Source organism: Urocampus carinirostris, chromosome 10 (genome assembly GCF_059441175.1).
Source record: "Urocampus carinirostris isolate Australia breed hairy pipefish chromosome 10, RoL_Ucar_1.0, whole genome shotgun sequence".
In the NCBI taxonomy this organism is placed as follows: domain Eukaryota; kingdom Metazoa; phylum Chordata; class Actinopteri; order Syngnathiformes; family Syngnathidae; genus Urocampus; species Urocampus carinirostris.
In genome coordinates, this window is record NC_142358.1 from 35,145,213 (window position 1) to 35,169,606 (window position 24,394).

General features: G+C 39.7%; 1 protein-coding gene across 2 annotated transcripts in view; it reads right to left on the reverse strand.

The window, feature by feature from the left end:
* Positions 1-23,447, reverse strand: part of ets1 (ETS proto-oncogene 1, transcription factor) — a 46,993-nt gene extending 23,546 nt beyond the window's left edge. Inside the window, exons 1-5 of one of the 2 annotated variants that reach the window (XM_088345156.1) lie at positions 23,164-23,447; positions 4,976-5,095; positions 4,301-4,501; positions 3,961-4,038; positions 2,034-2,279 (exon numbers count right to left, since the gene is read on the reverse strand). In XM_088345156.1, the coding sequence (XP_088201282.1) occupies positions 2,034-2,279; positions 3,961-4,038; positions 4,301-4,501; positions 4,976-5,095; positions 23,164-23,230 (712 nt within the window). In that variant the 5' untranslated portion in view covers positions 23,231-23,447. The remainder of the gene's footprint in view (positions 1-2,033; positions 2,280-3,960; positions 4,039-4,300; positions 4,502-4,975; positions 5,096-23,163) is intronic. The other variant, XM_088345157.1, reaches the window with a different exon arrangement.
* Positions 23,448-24,394: the final 947 nt, after the last annotated feature.

Here is a 24,394-nt window from a genome sequence, read left to right on the forward strand (position 1 = left end):
AAATTATGAGAATTTAAAGAGTTTCAGATCCTAAACTAAAACATAGATTGTAAAAACAGTTGTTACCAGTTTAGTTCCATTGTGGCAATTCATTGTAAAGTATTCCAAAGTAGCTGCTGTTCATACGTCACTTAAAGTGTGTATAGAGCAGTTTGTTAAACGACTTCAAAATTTTGTACAGTAGTCCTTTGTATGGTTCAACCTCTGCATTCCACACCTCATTCTGCTCGCAGACCCGCCATTAGGCTTGGATTTCAAATACTAGACAATCGCGCAAATTGTCTCCCTATTTTTAGCTAGAGGTAAGATAAGGTCCGCCTTTCATTGGTGAGTCATTAACAAATGACAGATAACGCAGCACCTCGATCAATGTTGCAATCTTCCAACGGGCAAATTGGAGCCACATGTGGTTGTTGGTCAAGATGTAAACGTACTTTCCCATGAGCTCACAATGCTGACATGAAATGTAACATAGAATGCACAGTGTTAAGATGTTGAGCATTGCATTAGGCGGGGGGGATTTTGAATAGTTACACATGTCACTTGAGTATATGGATGGGTAATATCGGGACAGATTTAGATTGATTCTTTTTTTTTAGTGCGGAGGTTTTGATAAATAATCAAACGAGGCATTGCCAAAAGATGCAATTCTTCCAAATGGGCTCCTGTACAATTTCCTCTTGTGTTTCCATAGCTTCTGTTGCTCCCTCGTTTAGTCATGCAAGCATAGCAAGGCCACGGCTATAGGTGGGTATTGTTTCGCTTCTAGGACCCTGGATTTAATGAGTATTGGAGTATATGTGGCCGCAATCGTTAGGCCCTAGCAAACCAACATGCGCTATGAATACCATTTGGCATTACCAAAGCATACTTGGTGCAGACGCTGGCATTAGCATCGCTAAAACATGTAGATTCAATACAATTTACCATTTGTAATGATTGATTATTATTTATTCCCAGTGTAAAATTGGGTATTCATAAAACTGAATGAAAAAGAGTCCAAATAGTTTTGAATAATTTGTCTCAATTTTACCTGAAAAGGAGAACGAGTCGTTTGTTACCAACGAATCTCGCTGTATTGTGTGGCGTGGGGGTCAACAACAGGCTTTTTGGCCATCCCTAGTGTCTTCCTGCCCCTTTTTCAAATATAACTAATGATTCAATAATCAATTAATCAAATTTCAGATGAATCAGAAAGAAAACAACAGGATAACATCAAATATAAAGCACCATTTTTTCGTCAATTGCACTCTTATTTCCATTTATTTAACACACTTGGTGGCCCGTAAGTCACGTGAGGAATCAATGATCTAAGTAGTTCCCAACGCTTTTAAACATAGATTTTAATCGAGCTTATTGATTAGTTGTTGCAACCCCATGTATGTATGTATGACAGATGGATAGTACAATAAGTAAGACTGTAAGACAGATAGATATACACTGTGTGTGTAGCCTTCCTCATAACACTTATATTAAGCTTTTATTTTTTTGTGGGTCCAAACATGCTTGTATTTTTTGGTCCGATTTAGTTCTTTTAACGTTTTGAGTTGCCAACCCCTGGAATGTAGCCCAACCAAAAAGAGACTCGAAGGGGCCGAACCTTTTTCTTTTTTTTATATGCTACAATAACTAATACATGCTTCCCAAATCCGAACTGATAATTTGCACATTCTCTTAAAAGGTACTTAATATATATAATATATATCTGGAAAAACAGTATGCATTTTAATTTGTGTTTGAGTTTTGTGTTATGAATAAATCAGGTAGTTATTTCCTAAATCATTTTTTCCTTTGACCTACAACTGTGGGAAAATCGGTTTTTTGAGACCACAAACCAAGCAGAGTACCGGTTTACTGGTAGCATGTGCACACTCCGATGCAAACAGCGATGAAATGGACACACCAAAACTGCTGAGCCTCACAAACACCAATAAAAACAAAACAGGCTTCTGCTCATTATAAAGCTCGGCCGACTATTCTGAACGTCTCACTCAAATCCCTTCCATATGTTTTGATGCGTGACCTCCCCTCACCTCTGCTCAGACGTCCCACGCACATATTGTCAGGGGAGACCACCTCCTGTTTGACGGAAAAGTAGTCGCCCTGCAGGGGGTTGAGAGGCGTGTCCCTCAGGATGGCGGCCGGGTATTCGCTCTCGTACTTCAGCGTCAGTAATTCCTCGGAGCTGATGGGGTGAAGCGTCTGGTAGGACTCCGTGATGAAGCTGGGCTCAGAGTATTCGGAAGGGGGGACGCACTGGGCGTGCTCGATGCCGTAGCCTGAAGATAGGAGAGAAAACAGAGCAGGAAAGAGGAGAGCAAAACAGAGGAGTGCGATCAATATTTGGAGCAAACGGAACAATCATGGCTTATTGTGACACAGCCAAGATAAACTCACATTAAGAAACTCGGAAACATTTTGACTAAAATGTCCGTAGTATTTGATTTGTTTTATTCTGAAACTGAGTGGTTCAATGGTAACCGGTTAGTTTCCCAGACCATGTGGAACAATGCACGGTATTTTCCGCAATATTGTAATATATAAGTGCATCGGTTGTAAGGCGCACCCCCGAAAATAGTTTTTTGTGATTTTTTTTTTCATATTTAAGGCCGAACTATAAGCCATAAGGAGATACATCTACAGTAAAGGCTAAGGTTGCTTAAAAAGTGAAAAAGTACCGTATTTTTGGATTGATTGATCAGTAAGACTATATCTCTGATCACAATTGCAGTTTTTAGTTACCGTAACAAATAGTTCATGTTATTGAGCTGGGCCCTGATAATATGGTCAGACCTTAAACCGGTCTGTGGTACAGGAAAGGGTGGGGACCACTGAAATACAGCATTGTATCGCCACATTGCGATACAATACTCAACTCTTTATGAAACACACTTTATTCGACACTAAATGAAGAGGAAGACATTGTGGGAGGCAATTTGGTAGTGCACGGTAACTCATTTTCAATGTTTTCCGCACATAACGCGCACTAGTTTATATAACTTTTACATTTAAGGACAAATTGGGGTTTTTAGGTGCACCTTATAACTCAGAACATACAGTAAATGTTCATGAAAAAATTATTCATACTGGTCTTTGAACCCGGGGCAAGAACTACACCACAAAATCCAGTTTGCTATTTTTAGGCCAATATAGCAGCTGGTCACCATTGATTTATAAAAACAAAGAACTGTTTTTTGTAACATGAACCACTCCTTTTTTTAACCGTTTTATGAACTTTTGAGGATAATGTAACAATATGACTCAATGATTAAATAAGGCGAGCTTTGCAATGGAGATTATAATGATAATTATTAACATGAAAAGCAACATTTTTCTGCATGGAACAATTGTAATTATTGGCATAGAAGACAAAGCTGGCTTTTAAAACAGCACTAAACGATGATTCTTCATTTTAACACAAGACTGCGGCTTATAATTTTGGTGTAGGAAAATCAAAGCTAGCTTCTCCGAAAACGCTAGAATTTGGCATCAAAGACAAGAACTAGCTTTGGCATCGAAGAAGCTTTTGAAACAACATTACCTTTCAAAATAAAACTGATCATTTCTTGCTTTCGACAGAAGACAGTGCTTGTTTTTTGCATAAAAGAAGAAGTCTTATTTTCGTGTAAAAGAATACATAGCTAACTTTCATAAAGATGCTAGCTTTCAATGTCAAAGACAATGACTAGGTTTTGTGCAAATGAGGATGATGATAGTTTTACAAGATAATTATGATTCTCTGTTAAAAAGGACACGTTGTGGACGTTCAAATGAATGACTAATGTAGAATATGCACACAATGATTGAAAAACTGACACTGTATCGCTTACATTTGCTTCAATGGCAATTAAAAATAGGAAAGCCTTTTTCCCTTCAAAATGTTTGAATGTCCTATGCTATTTAAGGATAGCAACCTACAATATTACAGCATGACTGAAATTGAGTGTGGCAGGAACTTACTGACAAAGTAGTCTGAGGTATAACGGGATTCCTGGAAGTTGGAGGTCAGTCCGTTGTTTGGGTAATGCTTTGTATCCTCTTCATGAAAAATAGATAAAGAATCGGTTGCTGAGCGTCAGTGTCCTCGACATTGATTTTATGTATCACGTAACTGCAAGCGGCATTATGAAATATTAATGACCTCAGCTAACGTGTGCTTTCCTGTTTGGCTCCAGTTACTATGGCAAATATCGACTTAACTAATAAAAGCAAATATCACATCTCTTCGGTGAACTTTTCACGTATTACATTCTAGTCAGATCAGCCCTGTTGCCCTAGTATTAGAAAATAGCTTTCTTACCTTTTTGTAGCATTTCTAAATGCTCCCAAAGGATGTCGCCCACAAAGTCCGGTGCTAAATCCAGGAATCGTTCCTTGCCCATTGCACACAGGCTGCCGCCATTTATACAGAATCTGTCAAAGTCAACATTCTTCAGACTGAACTCGTTCACAGTCCATGTTAGCCACGCTGCTACGTGGTTTTCTGTCCATTGTCTGGGGTCTGCAAAGAATAAGACGGTTTTGAGGCTTACATTTGTACATTGAAATCAAGTATGGCAGAAATTTCGATCAATATCATGACCCAAATATTGTGCAGGAAGGTTAGCTGTGTGTTGTGCAATGACTTGAATACAACCTGCCAAGATCAGACAGACAACCATGGATGGATTTGAACATGCAGAAGCTAATGGAGGCATGGCTGTACAATTCAACTGACAAATACTGTACTGTTGTCAACAACATAAACGGGCTCGGCAGTTGGCCTCAATTAGCACGCTACATAATTACTTTGCTGTCTACATTCTAAGAATGCTGCAGTCGGCTCCGACAAAAACATACCCACAATGAAGCCATGTTTTGCATATCTTCTGAAGGATTTAATGTTTCATATGCAACATTGTGGTTTCAAAGTCCTAATTTATTGCTGGGATGGAAACCCTTGTTATGATACCTAATTAATGCGAAGTATATTTACCTTTGGGAATACCCAGTCGCTGCTGTTCTTTGGTAAAGCCACTGAATGTAGCCTTTAGAGCTTGGGACATCATCTCTTTACTTCCGGGAGTTAGCAGAGGAACATCTCCACATTCCGGATCTGCCAAATCAGAAATTACAGAGGAATTAGTTTGACAATATGGTGTTACAAATTTCTCTCTAACATGCACTCATACAATCACAAAAATTGCATAGAACAATTGTAATGCGGAACACACCCGAATTGAATCAGAGTTTTTAATAATAAAAAGACAATACCTAAATGACTCCTAAAGCAAATATCACCTGGTCTTCCGAATCTGAATAAACCATATGCAGTGGTTCCTCTCTATACGAGCACCTCTAAAACACAAGAATTTCGATATACGAGTTTTATTTGTAACAAAAACCTTGCTCGCATATGACGGATAATCCAGCATCCCCAGTGGCTACCACTAGAGACCGCTCACTGCTCGAGACCGCTTACCGGCAGAATCAGCATTCCAGGCTAATGGTAAGTGCTCATAATTAACACATTATATTTTGTTAATATCATCATATTATTTTATGTTTGATTACCATTTGGATGTGTTTTTAGTGACAAGAAAGATGGGTTTTATAGCTATTTAGGGTTCACTTGGATTCTTTTAGGAAGATGGAAACGGAACAATTGGCTTAAAATTATTTCATATCGAGAAAATCCACTAGTTACGCGAGCAATTTGAGCTAAGGGCATGATCCTGGAACGAATCAAGCTTGTATAAAGAAGTACCACTGTTTGCGTATTTTCCATTACTGCAAAGGCTAACCTTTCTGGCATACCTTAAAATTCTGGGTGGGTGCAGGGTTTAACTCCTGGTGCCCATCAGTGACACCATGACCTCTTCTCAGGCCTCCTACAATGTTGCCCCTAACACAGAGGACCCGCTGTCACCACACCAAACATGGGGTCAAACCCTGGGAAGGGTCATGAGTCAAGAGATGAGGTGATGATGTCATCTAGGCTGTTGGCTAAGAATGGCCAAGTTTTGGGGCTGGGTGAGCTATCTTGAGGGTCTCGTTCAGACACTATGCACACTGTTCTCTGCTCACAGCCAGTGGGCACCCAGTGGGGAACAGAACTCTCTTTGATGCCTTTAAACAGTGCCTGATGACTTGTACTCGTCTAATTAGATTGACCAGACCTAAAAAGTGGGGGATATACAGGCCAATGAGGGAGTTGATAAAAGAAGAACCGGCGAGACCCTGAGGCCAACAACATTAACTAGAATAGGCCGCAAAAAAAGCTAACTGGACCCACAGTCTACAAATCACAGATGTTTCAAATATTTTATAGGCTTATTGTGAGTTAAACAACCAGGATAGATGGGTACAATGTGTTCTGTTACTACTGCCAGTCAGACGTTATGTCATTATTTCCTCTGATAAGATGGAGTCAGTATTTACAGTTACAGTTCAACTAAATTTAGAGTGGTTTGAAGATGCGTCATCTTTTTAACAAAAGTGTTGTGTTCATGTTGCTCTCATGCCTTAAAACCAAGACATGTTCGAGTCCGGGTGGAAACATAAGTTAGCCTGGAGAAGGATGGGCCCCACCAGGCTGTACTTGCCCTGGTCACACCACAGGAAATGGTGCCCCCACGACCATAATGGTTAAAGGATCCAAACAACCAACCATATCAAAATCAGAATGGATCTTATTTAGTAACATTAGTAATATGTAACAGATTGACTGAAAAAAATAGCTTAAGTCAAGAGTTAACGCGAAGACTATCCTGTGTAAAGTTGAAAAAAGGAAGGTTTTTGTGCACAGCGATAAAAATAATGTGAATGGTCAAATAAATTCAACCCCAATTTTCTCATATTCAAGTAACTAAAGCGGTAGGGGCTTTTTTTTTTTTTTGCTCCATGTGTTCATTTACATCCTGGATGAAAGATGCCGGGCCGAACAGATCAGGAGATGAGCAATTACAAGTCTTTTTATACAGAATAGTTTGAGCACAAATAAGCTACAAGACAATAACTGTATATTCAGAAGTGAGCAGTCTGACAATAACTTCTGTACGGGGTTGGAGGGCCATGAGTAAAAACGAAACCAAATGTAGAGTGGTAGTGGAAATATCAACTACACAAAGGCCCTTTAGGTTAAACTGGTTCTGACAAGAACAGTTTTCTTACAGGGCCATCGCCTGACTGCATAATGAAACATACATACATTTGAGACGCCGCATATTAACCAAAAAAAATGACCTAGAAAATAGTGATGGACCAATATGGGTTTTTCAGGGCCGATACCGATTAATAGTATTAAAAGGAGGCTGATAACCAATAATTTCTGTAAAAGCTTAACAATTGGTGTGCGAAATAATTGTTATAAATTCAAACTTTAATGGCTTTCTGAAACTTTTTGAATGATTATAATTTTAACACAAGTAACACGAATAATCTTTTACTTAAACTAAAAACTAAACGGGCAGGAAATAAAATTAAGTTGAGCATCATCTCATACAAAGGTACACACAAACTTAAATAACTGCTTGATTTTTTTTGTGTGAAAAAAATTTCAATACTGCCCACATGACTTAAATTAACCATAAAAAAGTCCAAAAAAAACAAGTACAATTTCAACGGAGCTTATAAATTGAAAAGTGTGGGCACTCCCGTTTTAGAAACCAGATTGATGAACTAATGTCATGATAAGAGCTAATAGAGCAGTCTCCACCTAAACCTGGTCCCTTAAAAAAGTTAACTACTGTACTTGTTTAAACTTTTAATCACAAACCTGCTTTTCTACCACAAACTTTTAAAAATCTCAATATTGTGATGTCTGTTATTTTTGTAACTTGCGTCTACGTTTGTGTATGGACATGACGTCAGGGAGGAGGGAGGTGACTGGCGCAGAGGTTTGTCTCGATTAATCAGTATGTGTATGGACGTGAGTGACGGTAGCGCCTTGTTGAATGAGTTTTTACGGCTTGCTATTTGTTGATCAGACCTCATCAGTGACTGTGTGCATCTATGACAACAGATATGGTCATTACAATATTATCAGTGGCTTGATTCACACTCAGACATGTCGGGATATGTTTAGAGTCGGAAATTGTGTTGCTTTTTGCTGCAGCGACTCCGCCCCGGGTGCGTATCTAATCAGAAAGGGCGGGGTGGGTAGCGAGGAGAGAGGTGGACGGGAGATGTAGGTGCGACGGAGAGAGATCTCGGCTGCTTTAAAGAGGCTTAATCAGCAGCCAGTCTAATGAATGAAAACGCCGATACCAATATCAACCAAATTCCTAAACATCGGTGCCAATATTTGGCCTGGCCGAAATTTGGTCGACCTTTAATATATATATATATATATATATATATATATATGCAGTGAGACATTTCATTAATTAATGCTTTTGACTCCAAAATATGGAAGATTCTTTATCATTGTATAAAACTGCATAAGCAAAAAATAGTTTCAGTTGGCAAGATTAGGTTTGTGTCTTGTAATATGTAAATGCTTGTGTTTACATGAGCATATTTTTTTTAAGGATTACCGTCTGGAAGTTGGTACTAGATCTTATTTATATTTAATGACTACATCATCACTGTGTACATATACAAGCAGGCAATAATTTGATTTGAAACGGACTATTGGTATTCGGATTATTTAAAGCTATGGAACCATCCACAGAATTCTGATTAGGGTCGTAGACTGCCGCGGATTCATATTGCAATGTTTGGGTTAGTCCTTTCATTTTCCGATTTCCGATATGTGCCTCACCAAAAAAGTGTAAGTCATTCCTACATTTAAATTGAAGTTTTTACAAGGTAAACTGACAATTTAAAACAAAAACTGATAATACTATCCTCTCGTGCCTGCCTTCAGGGCTCACAGACACCTCGACCTACTCAGGAATTTGTCGCAACTTTCCCTTCTTTTGCTTAAAGAACTAAGTTCTGTCGGCGCAAAATTATATTGGTCTTTCCTTTTTAACTTATCCTCCTTGTCAAATAGTTTTCCCACAGTGTACAGTGGTGATTTAGAACGTTTTATAGAACCGTTACATAGCTTTTATGTTGCTTTTAATTGTTATAGTTAGAATAATATATAATTTGCTTCAAATAGAGTAAATACTGGTGTATCTACTAGGGAGGGACGGATTTTGGAGCCTCAATTTCTCCATTTGGGGATAATGAAATGATATAAAAAGTGAAATATGCAGGCTCAAAATAACTAAACATGCTCTCTTCATTTTTTATTAAATCTACATGTTGCATTTGCTGCAAGCTGAGCTGGGATTTAAGCTCAGACAGTCTGGGCTTTGATGTAAAGGCCACGGCAAAGTGCAGCCGTTTATTTAAACTCGATCGAGTTTGTCTGCGCTTCCTGGCTGTTTGAGCTTTCCCTCCCCATCGCTTTTATCGCCCCTTGCAACTTGTAACTTACCATTGAAGACCTGAATCCACTTAAACACAAAATCCTCCATCAAAGTCATGTAACACTAAAAGCTGCCATTAAACCCTTTTTGTGAGTCCAACAAGGAACGGCAAAGGGAGGGTTTATTTTGTTTGAAAAAGGATGATGAAAAAGATAATCCGTCATTACTCAAACAGTGAATAGTAGTAATGGTAGCCATGTGCCCTCAGTTTTGTCTTTTTCACTCTTAAGTTGTGACATTCATGAATATGAGAAGACGCTATCTAGTGACGACTTTCAGTTCAGAAAAAGTCAGAAGAACACATTCCAAAAGGCTGCCAATTTGATTGCAGATTTAAGATAATTCACTATAAAAGTGTGTACTGCATATCTGTTTTTCGAAAGATGATCAAAAATACACCTTGTGACAACATATTTTTTTTGCATCTATCTTGGTATTCACACACTTATAAAACAGATCCCATCTCTACTAGAAAAGCACGTTTTGGGATTTGACAAAGTTTGTCAATATGTTGCAAACTGAGGAAAAAACACTCATCAAAAGGTTATTTTCTACATGCAAATTGATTTTTAAGCTTTGTGAACTGCATTCAAGATGGGCACGCCAGTGAGAACGGCATATGCTCATTGATAAAGGACTAATGGTAATAGCGCTATCATCATCTGAGAATGATCCATATGAAGCTTACCCATGGCAGAGAGCTAATGCGCAGCGTGCGTCCATTAGCGAAAGAGGAAAAGCTAGTATCATTTTAGGCGGTATCTAGTAAATGATGCCCTGATAGGATTTCAATGCTTGCAAGTCCCATTAGAAACAAAAAGGTCAAGCGAGTTCAAGCATTCACAAGTCATTACTTTCCACATTAGACAGTGTGGTTCTACCCACTTAGCTTAAAAAACATGCAGGAGTGGCGCTGTCAAGATTCCTAGTGCATATTACATTGGAGAACATAAAGAAAGATCTCATTGTATACTTTGTCTATTCTGGGAAGTGGATCAGTTATTCAGATATTGATTAGCCACGCCTCTTTCACCAGGCTGCTGACTGTGCTCATTTTACAATGGGAGTCTCAAAAGCATACATTGCATCTTGCAAAACTTCCATTCAGGCTATTGATCTATAAAATATACAAAAGCCTACAATTGAATTAAATTAGCTCTAGCATCACATTGCTTACAGTATTAAGAATTTTGTATTTAAGAGGTCTAATGGAGACAAGACCATGGGATAGTTGAATAGGATAGCCAGGGAACATCCTGCGAAGGTGGGCGCTTCAGTACCGCCAAGTACACGGGATGTGTCACCAACTTGTAATACGATTCCATGAACGGGAGGTCTCAAAAGACTCCCTCACTTTAGAGTGTCTCTGGTGTGACATCACTACAGGCTAAGTGCCATCTGACAGCCTCTGTTGGAGACTCGCTTCATTCATAAAACCAAAACTATAGCCTCCATTCTTGTGATGCAATGATGCAGGCATCACATGCAACCAAAACCAATACAATGGGACTGCATACTTTTAAATTATACAACTGAGCTATAATTAGTCCTGCAGTAAGCAATGTATTGAAGTGAGAAGCAGACTTCAGCAGCAAAAAGATAATCAAATGACCCAAGAAGTCCATTTCTGCTTCTTTTTACCCTGCACTGGTGTTGAAAACACTTTAAAAAGTCAATTTCCTGTGGATAAGTGTCAACTTCCAGTGGTTAGTAGAGTTCAGGTGAAGGTCAGTTACTTAAGATCAACCGCAAAGAGGCTTCTGAAAATCCCACAAGGAATGATCGCCTTGGCTGCCTGCCAAAAACTTGGAAGTGTCATTTTAAGGCATGAACGTCTACCTATATCTGACCGGAAGTTGCAGTCATATCTTGGAGAACCTTTCATGGAGATCTTATTAGGGTCCTCTTGGTCTAAGACAGTGGGATCATACACATATGAAGGCGGCCTATTCACCACCACGAAGTGTTAAAGTGCCAACTGAGAGCGGCAGTGGAGCAAAGGGAGGAGGACAGCATGGCAGTCTGCTTTTCAAATGGCTACTTGTTCAGACAGCTGTTTAAATTCCCAACCCAGGAATTCAGAAAAGTGTAGAATCTGCTCATATCAATGTAAATGCCAGACAGCAATACAAAGAGGGACAATCCTGGCAGAACAGACGTTGATGCTGAAACTGTAGTTTTATTCTTAGACAGCAACCACTGGATTTTGGCTGCCCCAGTGAAGCGCAAGCCTGCGGTGGCGTATGGAGGCTGTGTGGCATGAGGCCACTCCTGCTGACATCTGCCTTTGGCAATGGGAGCGGAGTTGTTCCGAATCATCACCACCGCAGACACGCCGGCTACTGGAGTAGACAATAAGTGAGAGCAATGCCGCGCAGCTGCTATACTGTACATGCACGTCTATTTTTCTCACAAATCACATTAGCTTAAGATGCGCTTGTGGGGCTGTTCCTGCTTAACTCACTGCACTTTAACAGATGCTAAACATCTTTTCACCTATGTGTTCATGGTACTTTTTTTACTGCAGTTCGCTAGGGAACTAAAACACTTTCTGCATGACTCGGTTGCCAATTTGCTTGCGTAACTGTCCATGAGCAAAGTGTGAAAAGGCCTCTGGTTTAGGAGTGTCTTACGTTTCTATATTGCACTTTTTTACAGTACTTCGACCTTCCTTTCTTTCAAGTCAACCAAAGCCATATATCGCTAGAATTATACACAGGTAAAGTAAAAATGAAATTCCCTTCTTCAAATTTGTGTTAGCAATTTGTCCAAAGTAGATAGCTCAACATCTCATACCACCAGTATGTTCCCACGCTAGGCAGAAAAATATGAAACTGTCAGTTGAGTGTTCCACTGGAGAATGCAGGTGGTTCAAGTCCAAGCTCTATCCTTGTTGTAAACAAACAGGGAATGCTCTGCAGAGACTGTTTGGGCATTTGACCAAACAGACGACACATCTGACAAACAGTTTACGCAGCATGTTGCATTTTCCCCCACAAAACATAGCCCATTTTTTTTCATCTAGGCTGATACACATTTACAAAAAGGACCTGGTTGAAAAATGTATTACCTGGACCAGTAACATAATGTTCCACAGTTGTCACAGGAATAAAATACTGCAAATTAGGCTTTGTTCATAAGTGTTTCCTTTTTTGGGGGCGTGGAGCAAATAAGTTTTGTGCATTGTTGACGTTATATATATTATCGGTAATTGCAACCTCAGACTATCTAGTGAGCAAACCAAATGTGCACTCTAAGTCACCTGCAAGCACAAAAGAGAAGACACACAAGTAAATCTAACAACTATCTTTTCATCATATCCTTTGTTGGGGGTGTATATTGCACACTCCTTTCAGCTATAGATTACGTCATGTTAAGTGCTGCACATAATAAATGAACCGTCTGTATGGCTAAGTGACTATCATCACCACAAATGTCCACTTACTGCCTCATGTTTCAAGTAGGATTGAAGTCAAATTTAACGTTGCACTGTTACACAAAACAATGATTTGTTGAAGGAGTTTGAAACAGGTTTTTAACATATTTTTGGGGATTTTTTTTGTCCACCCATATTGTCAAGTTTAAGCAACAACTGTCGCTGGAATGGAGATAACAAATGGTATTGAGGAGTTGTCTTTGTTTTGGCAAAGGCGCACTGAAAATTAGGAATTTCTGGAGACAATTAATTGTCACAAAAATAATAACAATACTGTCTTTTTTTGCCCTCTGCATTATAACCTCAAATTTTCAATAATCAAGTTTTTGAACAAATTGAGGTGCACATATGAAGAAAAATAAATATTCGAATTGCAACAAACACACTGTAAGTGAATACAGCAGCAGAGCAGATAAATGTTTCTTTGCTTCGCTTCAAGTTTTAAGATTAACACATTTAAAGTGAATGCAGCACACAAATGTCTATTTGCTTCAAGTTATTCGGCTTTGAAAACAAAGACTGGTAAAAGGTGGTTCGTAACTAAGTAAAAATAAAGTTTCTCTTACAAACTGTTAAAAACAATTGCACAGCTTAAGCTCTGTTAACATAACATCAGCATTTAAGTAATAATGTATCGTGTAATACTCTGTTATCGCGCATCACTTCTCTTGTTTGTGTGTCGTAACTAGTGTGTTTACTTCATGTATATCCAATTTAAAAGCTGCAACCCCTGGATTGGTTGTCATTCTTCCTTTCCCGACTAGCTTGGCAAATTGTACCAGGGGCGGTGTCTGGACTCCAAATGCTGCCTAAGATTGGTTGTATTTGCTCCTTTCGCTGGCATCTTCCTGAGACAGAGTTTGCTGGGGCGCCAGTAGCTCAGGAGGTAGAGCGATCGTTTTATGATTAAGGGATCCCAGTTCGAATCCCGGCTTGTCCGTGTTACTTGTCGAAGTGTCCTTGGGTAAGACACTTAACCCCCAATTACCCCCAATAAGCAGGTTAGCGCCTTACATGGCTGCACAGATCACGGCCGCTATTGGGAAATGTGAAGCACAATGTAAAGCGCTTTGGGAAGTCATTGACTTGAAAAGCGCTATATAAATGCAGATCATTTCAGATCATTTCATTGCAGATCGCTTCTTTGGTATTTGAGGCTCCTTGTTGATTGATGTAATACCCAAATGTTTCCAAAATACTGAAGTGGTGTGCAGTTTTGAAACTAAAAATGGACCTGCTATGATGACGACACTACAGAGCCTCGACATTTCAGTAAACGGTGGTCCCAAAGGAGATTTGAGAGAAAAAAAAAGACTAATCGCCAAGAGTGGGACCAAAATCAAAGTCAATTCATGAATATATCGTGATTCTATTTTGAGTGATTTTTTAAAATCGATGTTTCTTTTCGAGATTGACTTTTGCGACATCATGTCCAGTATGTAAAAATGTGGAGAAGCATACGGAAATGGAAACTGGACGAAAAAAAGCGAGCAACTAGAACTAAGGCCAGCGCCCATAAATTCTAAATCCAAAGTATGGACACACGGGAAGGCAGAGCCACACATGACCAAAACTGTCAGAACACGTTATCCCAGACCCATATCCCACTGTGGTAACACAAAGAACACGACCGAACATCTTTCACGTCATCACCCTGATATCAACATTAACCGACCCAGCATGTCAGCAAACCCTAGATGGATTACTGAGCAAACTTCTGAACAGCTCAGACAGGCCAAAACAAATTACAACATGAATTGCCGGTTTATGTGCAAAGACCATCGCCCATACTGCGTATTGGAAAATTTCAGATTTTGGAATACGGAATTTGGAGCTATGTTTTACAATATTACATTACATGTTATGTTCTCATTGTCTCACTTGAAAAAAAATAGTCGGACTAATGTGCATTGTTTGAACATCCTTCTTGGTTTATTGTCCCAGAAGTGTATGATATAAGTTGGTGTTTTTAGGAAAGAAAATTAAATCGCAATTTGAATAGCAACACACTAGTAGATTCCAAATTATTGAGAATTGTGATATCAATCAAATCTGCACCTTAGGACCGTGATGCAATCAAATCGTGACCAAAAGCATATAGTCCCACCCTTAGTAATCGCAAATGTGAAAAGTATTCACCAACATGAAAAATATTCGTGATCAGACCAATATGTCATAATCGTGACAGCCCAACTTATAATAAGGTTGCTGTCTGAAGTCAAATAAAAAATTCTAAAACAATATATAAGTTTAGTCAAAGTAAGATTCTACAATGCCGAAATCAATGTTTTTATTCAATGTAATGGATAAAAACAATTTAAATAAAAGGATGTTTGTAACCCTGGTCAAAGTGGTGGGAAAGTATGCATTTGGAGCAAGCAAGCTATGGGCTACAGATGGATAGGTGATAAATAAATGCCTCCCCCATGCTACAATGTTTTCATTCCACATGCTTAACATTCTTCCTGTGTTTTACAATCACTAATGTACAATATGTCTCCCAGTTTTTATATGTTTTGCTGTAATGTGACCTAAAGTGAATAGGGGGCCTAAGTGGCAAATTTGTGGCTGCATCAGATGATGAACAATATTTCTATTTTTGGGTTGTGGAGACTGTAGCTTTTAAGAGCATTAAAACATCTGGGAACATCTGTCAGTTTGCTCTGCTTTTCTGACACATTTCAATCTTCTTGAAACTAAACAGCTGAGCTCATAAAATTTTAAAAACAAGTCCACCACATGAGTGGAAAAATACAACTCAGGGTTTTGCAAATGGAGATGGGTTTGATTTAAATTCATCATTCACGATAAAATCTGCTTCTTGTTACCAATGACTCATGCCATCAAAGTGCGTGTCGGGGTTGGGGGGTGGTTAACATTAGCGTCACACGATCAGTGTGACTTGCCATGATGAAAACAAACGACTATGCCTTGTAAAATTGTTGCCTGTTGACTCACAATGTGACCACCTGACCATGTAAATGACTATCAAACAAACACATAAGGATTCCTCCTAAGGCTGAGGCTTTTCTTTTCATGCGAAAATAACAATGACTGTAGCCTAATGTCTGACTTTATGTTTGAGGAAAAACAGAACGTTAACATGTATTCCGATGCAATTTGCTGAAGAGGTCACTCACATTCAAAAGTACCTATTTAAATAAAGAAATTAGTTGGATTGATTTCAGAAGCTTTTGTACGAACACACATGAGTATGGGTTCAAACAGTGATTTGTTTTGTACCGTTTTTGCTTCGAATCAGAACAAATCACGGACTACCGTCTCCCTAATACGTATGACTGTTCTCTTTTTCATGCTGTCAGAGGCAGCAAATAAATACATAAGTAAATACAATTAAAAAACGTGAAAGTTATGTGGCCCTTGGAAATAGCCTCCTTGCATAGTAAGTTCAGGGATGTGATTTGACCAAAGTGAAATTATCTGAAAATTAGGCGGGGGTCTGGGGGCCGCGGGCACCCAGCTAGGTCCAGGGCAGTGCCCTGGTGGGGGGATAAGTGGGGCGAAGCCCCCCGGAGCTCATGGGTTTTCCGTGTTTTTAAGTACTTTCAATGCACTCAGATGACAAAGAAATAGACAAAACAACAGCATAAATTTTCAATGTATTTTGAACTATCCCATATAAAATTACAGTTTAAGTCAACTCAAAATCAGTCACATTAAAAAAACATTGGACTGCCTTTGCTTTTAAAAACTATCACTGAGAATATCATCATATCTAACTCATGTGATTACTAAGTTAACACATAAATCATGTTGAAGAGTTCAAATTTCATGAACAAATAATTGTATCATGACCAAATGAAAAGTAACTCATATTAGAACATACCACAAATGTCTTTGTTATAGCAGAAGATGTTATCTATAAATGAAAGTACTGTAGTGGGTTGTACATAATTCACCCACGGAACCATTGTTGAGTTAGCGAGTTCCTAGGGGGACTCTTAATTCGGCCGGTTCTAGCCACTCTCGTGTTTGTTTTGTTATTGCCAGTTTAAATGTCATTAAAGCAGCTTTCGTTGGCACCTTTGTTTGACACTCCGCCTACGACTCCCGTCTCTGCTCGCTACATTGGATCACGTCGGGGTCACCAACATTTGTAGATAATTCCTTCTCTAACCAGTCCGATCGAAACTTGTTTTTTACGATCTTAGCAATTTCTTTAACTCGCGGAGCATCTTTGCGTTCGATCTCGGACATCTTTCTTTAAACACTCGACAAAAACGTGTGAGAAATGAACAGTGGCATACTCCTACGCCTTTATAACAAGCGCGTTTATTGGTCAACACGGAGACTTCAACCAATCGCAAGTACGTTTCATTTCAGTTACGGAAACACTAAAATGGAACGCTGTCGAGACGAAATTGTTTTTTTTTACCAATTAAAAAATCGGAAATTTTAAAATTTTATTTTTGGAGATAAAAAAAAGCGGAATTCCGCGAATTAGCGGAAAAATCACATCCCTGTAAGTTTTACTGTTGTTGATAGTGAATGTGTATGATAAAATATTTTCGAGTAGGTGCAATATTCAACCTAAATTCTACTTGAGCAGGAGGGCGCACGTGACAAAAAGGTAAAAGTGGGTCCAAAAATATGTTGCGCGAGAAAGTTCAACGCCACCAACCCAGCAATATCAAGGTTCCCCCAGGATTTTTCCATTCGAATTTAAGACTTCTTAATACCTTTTCAAGACCACATCCAATGAGATTAAAGAAAAATCTCACACTTATTCTGGCATACAGATACCTGGACGCTGGCACCAAGTCGTGACAGACCCAGGCACCTGATGGCACCCGGCTGCGACGGCGTGGGTGGGACTGAGGTGGCCATTAGCAATACCGTGCGACGGTCGGGGACGGGCACGGACCAACCCGGGCGCTGAGGGGAGACGACGGAACAGAGTATAGGGCCCAAGCTAACCCCGGGAACGCCAAGAATGCAACACTCCCAGTGGGGGGCGGACACGGTGACCATGCAGTGGAACTGAACCCTACCGACGACAATTTTCTGACCAACACATTGCGATTATCGGTCAGAGATCGATAGTCAGAGAAAACGAAAAACAATTTTACGGCACATTGTTCCATACTTTTGTTAGAGTTAACAACTGTGTAATAAGTAAACTATCAGATAAGCCAGGGAAAAATTAAGACATTTAAGAGTTCATAAGAGTAAATTTAATTCAGATTCAGATCTACTTTATTGTCATTCTAGTACACGTGTATACAGAACGAAATGTCGATACATCTGACCCGCAGTTTCCTCGAATGTACAGATATAAGTAAACGTTGTATTGTATTATGGCTACGTATAGTATTTTACCATTTAAGACTTGAAAACAAAATTAAAAACCTTTTCTAGACTTTTATTTGCGGTTGTCAAATTTAAGTCTAAGTTTTTAAATACCCGCAGGAACCCTTCATACAAACACACCCTTGTCCTTTCGATTTGCATCAACAAGCCATGCATTCAATAATATCTCTTATGTTCAGAAAAGGAGGTGGGGCTCTGTAATTGTTGGCCCATTTACCCACGTTCTGCCAAAAAGTTTGCAAACTGTGAAAGCAGGTGTGGTGCATAAACAGGGAGAAAAGAAAATCTGGAAGTTAAATAGCAAACAGGCTGAGTGGTTTAGGCCCAAGTGGCAAAAAAAACCCCCCAAAAAAAACAGCTGTGTTCTTAGACATTGGGAATACTCCTCCCATAATCTAATAGACCCATGTCTGCTTTACTATCACCTATCATGGAGACCGGTCACTCGTTTTAGACGATAGTTGTCAGTCCCACAGCAGCAGAAAGCAAGTACTATGACTCAGGTATTAAAACGTACGAAGTAAAAAACGCCTACTGCAGAGAGAAGCGCAAACTACAAACCACATTAAGGTGCCGGGATAAAAAAAAAAAAACGAGTCGGGGGTACAACGGGAGGAACCTGATTGAGTGGGTGGTTGTGTAAGGCTTTGGAAACATCACAGCTGGTTTTATTTCATCTGCTAAGACACATTTCATTTTCATGGCATACTAGCATTTGGATTGCGAAATGTGCATGTAAAATGCCAGTTTGTTGAACTCCATGAAAACGTTTCCCATCGGAACTTTCTAGTGCATTGATAAGCCGTAACTACTACTGCTAGGCCACACCTTGCTAGGTTTTAACGCTTTCCACCCCCGCAACCCCTTTCTCTACCTCACCATATGCTTGCAATTTAGCAGACTGCTGGCGTAACACGGCTTGCTTTATGACTACATTTTATAAGCAATGATTAAGGCTTGTAGTCGCCAGGAAAACTAAGATAGGGCAGACTCAGTGTAATGATTATATGTTTACGTGGGCGACGCAGTAGATGACAGGCTGAATGAGGAAGTAATGAATGAACTGACAACTTCATGTAACAACATCATTGAAGGTGGATTATTGAGTAAACCATTTTTTCTTTTGTAGTCATCATTCTGGTTTCAACACCACTAGGGTTGTATTTTGACAATTTCAAAAGCATGGTTAGATGGCTGGACACAAGGCCATTTATTGATCTAATTAGTAGCTTTAAAAAATTGAATTTGAAAAAAAAAAATATATATATATATATACACACTATCAAAAGTTGAAATTGGATCATTTGAAGCTGGTGCTAATTATAAAACGATTGTTACTAACTAGTAAGCCTTTAAGAGTAGAGTAATTTTTCTTTTCTTACAAATTGTACAGGAGGCTTTTTTAACCACCAAATGTTGATTTAAGTGTGTGTCTTGGGTTTATTGTTTTTAATAAATTAGGATTGTAATCATCCAGAGATTCCAGACTGACATATAAAAAATGATTTATTTTTGAACACCATCTCCATCCTTAACACAGTCTCTCTCCAGATTAAAAATAAAATTAATCACAATGCCACGATGAGACTAGTGAGGCACATAAAACATCGCAAATAAAATTGTTTGGGTTAACCGTACTTCACTCAGCAGACTTACTTTGCAGCCTGATCAACACATTGATTGATGGAGGGTGACACATGGTATAAAGGGGACATGACCTACCAAAAGCTTTGATTCAATAGAACCATTTAGTTCCCAGGTTGGCATACTTTAACTGTGTAACATACGCAATTGTGTTGGAAAAAAAGGGCCTGCTAGCCTTAATAGGTTCAATTGCATGACGAATCACATCAAGCAAAACCCTGATCAGCCAAATAATGTTTGCACAGCTGCCATGTGGCTGTGTACACATTAACGGCAGAATGTATTACACAGCGCACATGACAAAAAGTGCTAACACAGAGACAACAAAGTCAAAACAGAACATTTTGCAACACAGCGTAATTTTTGCTTGGCGGTACCGAAGCAAGGGACGCGTCACCCATATGTCATGCCAGAAGAATCAAGACACCGATGGAGTTGGAAGGCTACTCAAGACCGCATTTCAAGCAGATAAAAAACGTCAGTCTGAACTCTTGATCCACAATACCACCATGCATGACGCATGATCAACGGGAACATTCCTCTCGGTTGCTAAACCTAACTGGAATTCTTAATCAAGGCAGCGGGACCATTCAACTCAGGCAGAACTTCAAGTGATTGTCATCTCCATTTCTAAGAAACCAAGCCCATCAGTTTTAAAATAGACTCACTCACCTTATTGAACCTATCTTAACCCATTTATCGCCACTTTTTTTCCTGAGAAAGCCAAGCCCATTTGCTTTATAGTAGATTGACCTTATTGAAACTAGCCTATTTACTGCCACCCTCACAAAAAATATTTGACGTTTATAGCAGTCAATGGCACCACATTCTGAGGAGTTATATTGTGTCATTGAAACTGACAATTTGTATAATTTGCAGTAGACCTGAGTGTTTTTTAATAACAGGGCACAAGATTTAAGCTCAGTCTGCATCCAAAAAGTTTGACTAGGCCTCTAAGTCCTAATGTGATCTAAAATGTACAAAATTAAGTGCTTTTATTTTAGAAGCGATGCTTCTGTTTTGCTGTGGATGGCGCCATGTTTCTCACACAGTCTATTCAGAAAGTAATCACTGTCTCCTGTTGGGCTACAAAATTATTGTGTGACGTGATGATTGAGGAAAGAAATTTTGATTATAATATTATACATTTCTTTCTTTCTTGGCAATGAAAATTTTCCATATTTACAAAATCCGGGATGGTAAAACTTCAAAGCACACACACATGTAGTTTATATCCATATTATTAGGAGTTAAGTATATCAGTGTCAATGAACATATATTTGACCTCCTGGATTACACTATGAAGCATTTTGAAATTGTTGTTAGGGACAATGACACCATTGTTACTGTGTTTCCCAATGAATTGATCATGAGTGTGGTTGCTGGATGAGAAACAACACAGTGGAATGTTGGACTTTGTTGGACGCTTGACCCTGGCGATTTTTGAGTTACATCCCTTGGAGAGAACATGGACCTTGAATACATTGAAACTGAACACTTCACCTAATGTTATAAAAATATATTGTAGCACGGTGGCCTATAAACCACATTAGCGCATTGGCATTATGGTATGCAGCGAGTGCTTGCAGGTGTTCTAAGAAACTAGTGTATCATTTACCAAAACGTTTGTGTGAATCTGTCCGAATTAAGTTTTCTGTTCTTTTTTGACTTCGGCCGATAAAGAAAAGACAATCTTTTTTCAAAATCACGATAGAATAAATGTACACAGTAGGATGCATTCTCATAGAGCAGGGGTCTGACAAATATGACTCACAAGCCAGATATGGCTCTTTTCATGAGCACATTGGCTCGGTGATAAAATAAAAGCCAAATTGATCTTCTCTCTGAGTGTCCCATTTTAGTGTATGGAAAGCCAAACCAACACAGTAGGCTTGTTGTTCAGTTCAAAATATATAGAGCTAAGTTTTAAATACAGTTTACACTAATGGTATTACACCAACAAACCCTGTTTTGGTTGTACATCCCTAGGGAATCTTTTAAATGGAAGCTCATTAAACAATGCATTTTCACTGTTCAGACACATTATAAGGAAAACACACAAAACGAATTGTAAACACCCAAAAACACCAGCTAAGCACCAGACCAATTTAATTGGATGAGATGAAAAGGTGGGCGGATCTCTGCACAAATAGCGCCTCTGATTGCATCAATATCCTTTTCTTTACGGTATTTTGTGAAATTTTACCAAATAACTGCTTGCACCTTTTTTTAAAACCACTATTCATGAGAAAAATGAGCCTCAAAGATCTTAAATAACTGAAGAGACAAATTAGAAAGTGTTCCATTTGTTGACATGGGACACAAGCTCTAGCATTGCAATTATATAGATTTTATCAAATCATCAAATGTCACACATTGAAATAAAATGCACAGAAGAGTTAGCTTTTGCCTGGAAATCAGTTGTGACGGGTTGGTTGATTTTTGTTTTGAAATATATTGTGTGGCTCGCACTAAAAAAAGAAAAATCTCTGAATTTTGCTTTCATGGCACATTGAGTCGATAAAATCCTCGACGATCTGCTATGTAGTGAACATGAACCTGTGTTGTCTGAACACCATCACTGCAACAAACCTTGTGACGTGCTTGTTTGCATCTAAAATGTTCAGATGCATGATTGCGGTTAACGTGACAAGGTGCTTCTTTCCATGAAGCACACAAACAAATGCTTCATTTAAAAACATCATGCAAAACTCTAAAAATGAATGCACGTAAAACATACAAGACCAGCTGACAATGGTTGTGGTCATCCTCAGCATGAGCCCTGGATCACCCCAGAAGTCAGCGAAGAGTCCCAAGCAAGCGGGGTCAGCAGGGAGGCAAACCTCAACACTGCAAATTCATCACCTCAAAAAGTCAAGCAGTGGAGAGAGAATGAGGGGAAAGCGAGAGGAGGGGGGCAGGACAGACGAAGTTGCTGGTGATGGAACTGACGGTCGAGCCTCCCTTGCTGACAGCAGCCTTGGCGGAGGTCAAGGATGAAAGTTAAGATGGAGATAAACACGGGGACAGATTGGGATCAAAGCAAGAGTGAAACTTGGCACTAAAAAGAACTGAAAGGATGGGGAAATGCCAACTTTTCCGAGTGTTACACCCCGATCACAAAATGATAAATTCAGTCATTAAGCAGAAGAGTTATTCCCTGATTGCATCATTATCAACCCCGCGGGTGTGATTGCATTTTTCGCACGCGGGAGTCCCACGTTGAGCAAGAGCGACACGGCAATCCGAACGTCATGTCCCCGATAATTAGCGCGATACAAATGAGGCTATACAACCGAGGACTACCAAGACACAATCACTCGAGTATCTGATGAATAAACCGCAACTCACCGTCCATTTTTTCAGCCTTTATGATTGTCAACGTCGGCTTCATATCGACAGCTGCCGTCATGATCATGGGAACCGCTTTGAATAGAACCGCCCCAAAAAATTCGAAGCTTGGCGCGCGCCGGTCACTTTCAAAAGAGCTTCTTTCGAAGTCTTGTAAAGTCAAGCCCAAATTCTAGTTGGTGTCACTTCCAAACTTGGCGTTTCTTTCTCCCGGCACTTGGTCCGTCCACACTGCCTTTTTTCCTTCCTTCTTTCTCACACACTCACTCAAACACACACACACACGCTCTCTTCTTCCGTTCCGTCCCTAATGGGCGTTGCATTGAGAGAACCACGACAGCTGAGGTGGGCGGGGCTAGGCGGGGTTTGGGGGCGGGAGGAGCGCAAACGGCGTGCCGGTTGATTCACAATTCAATTACGAGCGCACCGCGCGCACACTCATAGTGGGAGTGTTTGTACAATGTCCCCCGACCATTAAAAACGTCAGCACACTAAAGTTAACGTGTTCCCGAAAATGACGTTGTAGATGTTTCATTGAGATGTGGAGATGAACGGAAAAAAAACAGCAATCGGGACTGTGTGAGAGGTTGGGTACCTGTTCCTTACTAGAAAATAGTCCTTAAAGGGGTAGTGTGTATAACTTTCCAACACCCATACCTGTCAACCTCCACAGCTCCATGCCCTTACAAACTGTCGTATTTTCTCATCTCATATTATCTCATCAGCTGCACCGCTTATCCTCAGTAGGGTCGCGGGGATGCTGGAGCCCATCCCAGCAGTCACCGGGCAGTGGGCAGGGGACACCCCGGACCGGTCGCCAGCCAATCGCAGGGCACACGGGGACAGACAACTCACTCGCTCAGTCACACCTAAGGACAATTTGGACCGGCCAATTCACCTGAAATGCATGTCTTTGGAATGTGGGAGGAAACCGGAGTGCCCGGAGGAAACCCACGCAAGCACGAGGAGAACATACAAACTCCACACAGTAAGGCCGGGAGCTGGATTTGAACCCACGTAGGAGGTTCCCACGACCTCAGAACCGTGCCGCTCACGCGCTAACCACTGCGCCGCTGTGCTGCCCTAAGTGGAATAATACATTTTCTTATTCAAATTATGAATTTTTTTTTTCTGTACGAAACTATAGTTGGTAATACACTGATTAAAGGGATAACCACAAACCTGTCTTTTTTCATTTTCTCCTTTTATACTTCCTTTTTTTCTTAACTTC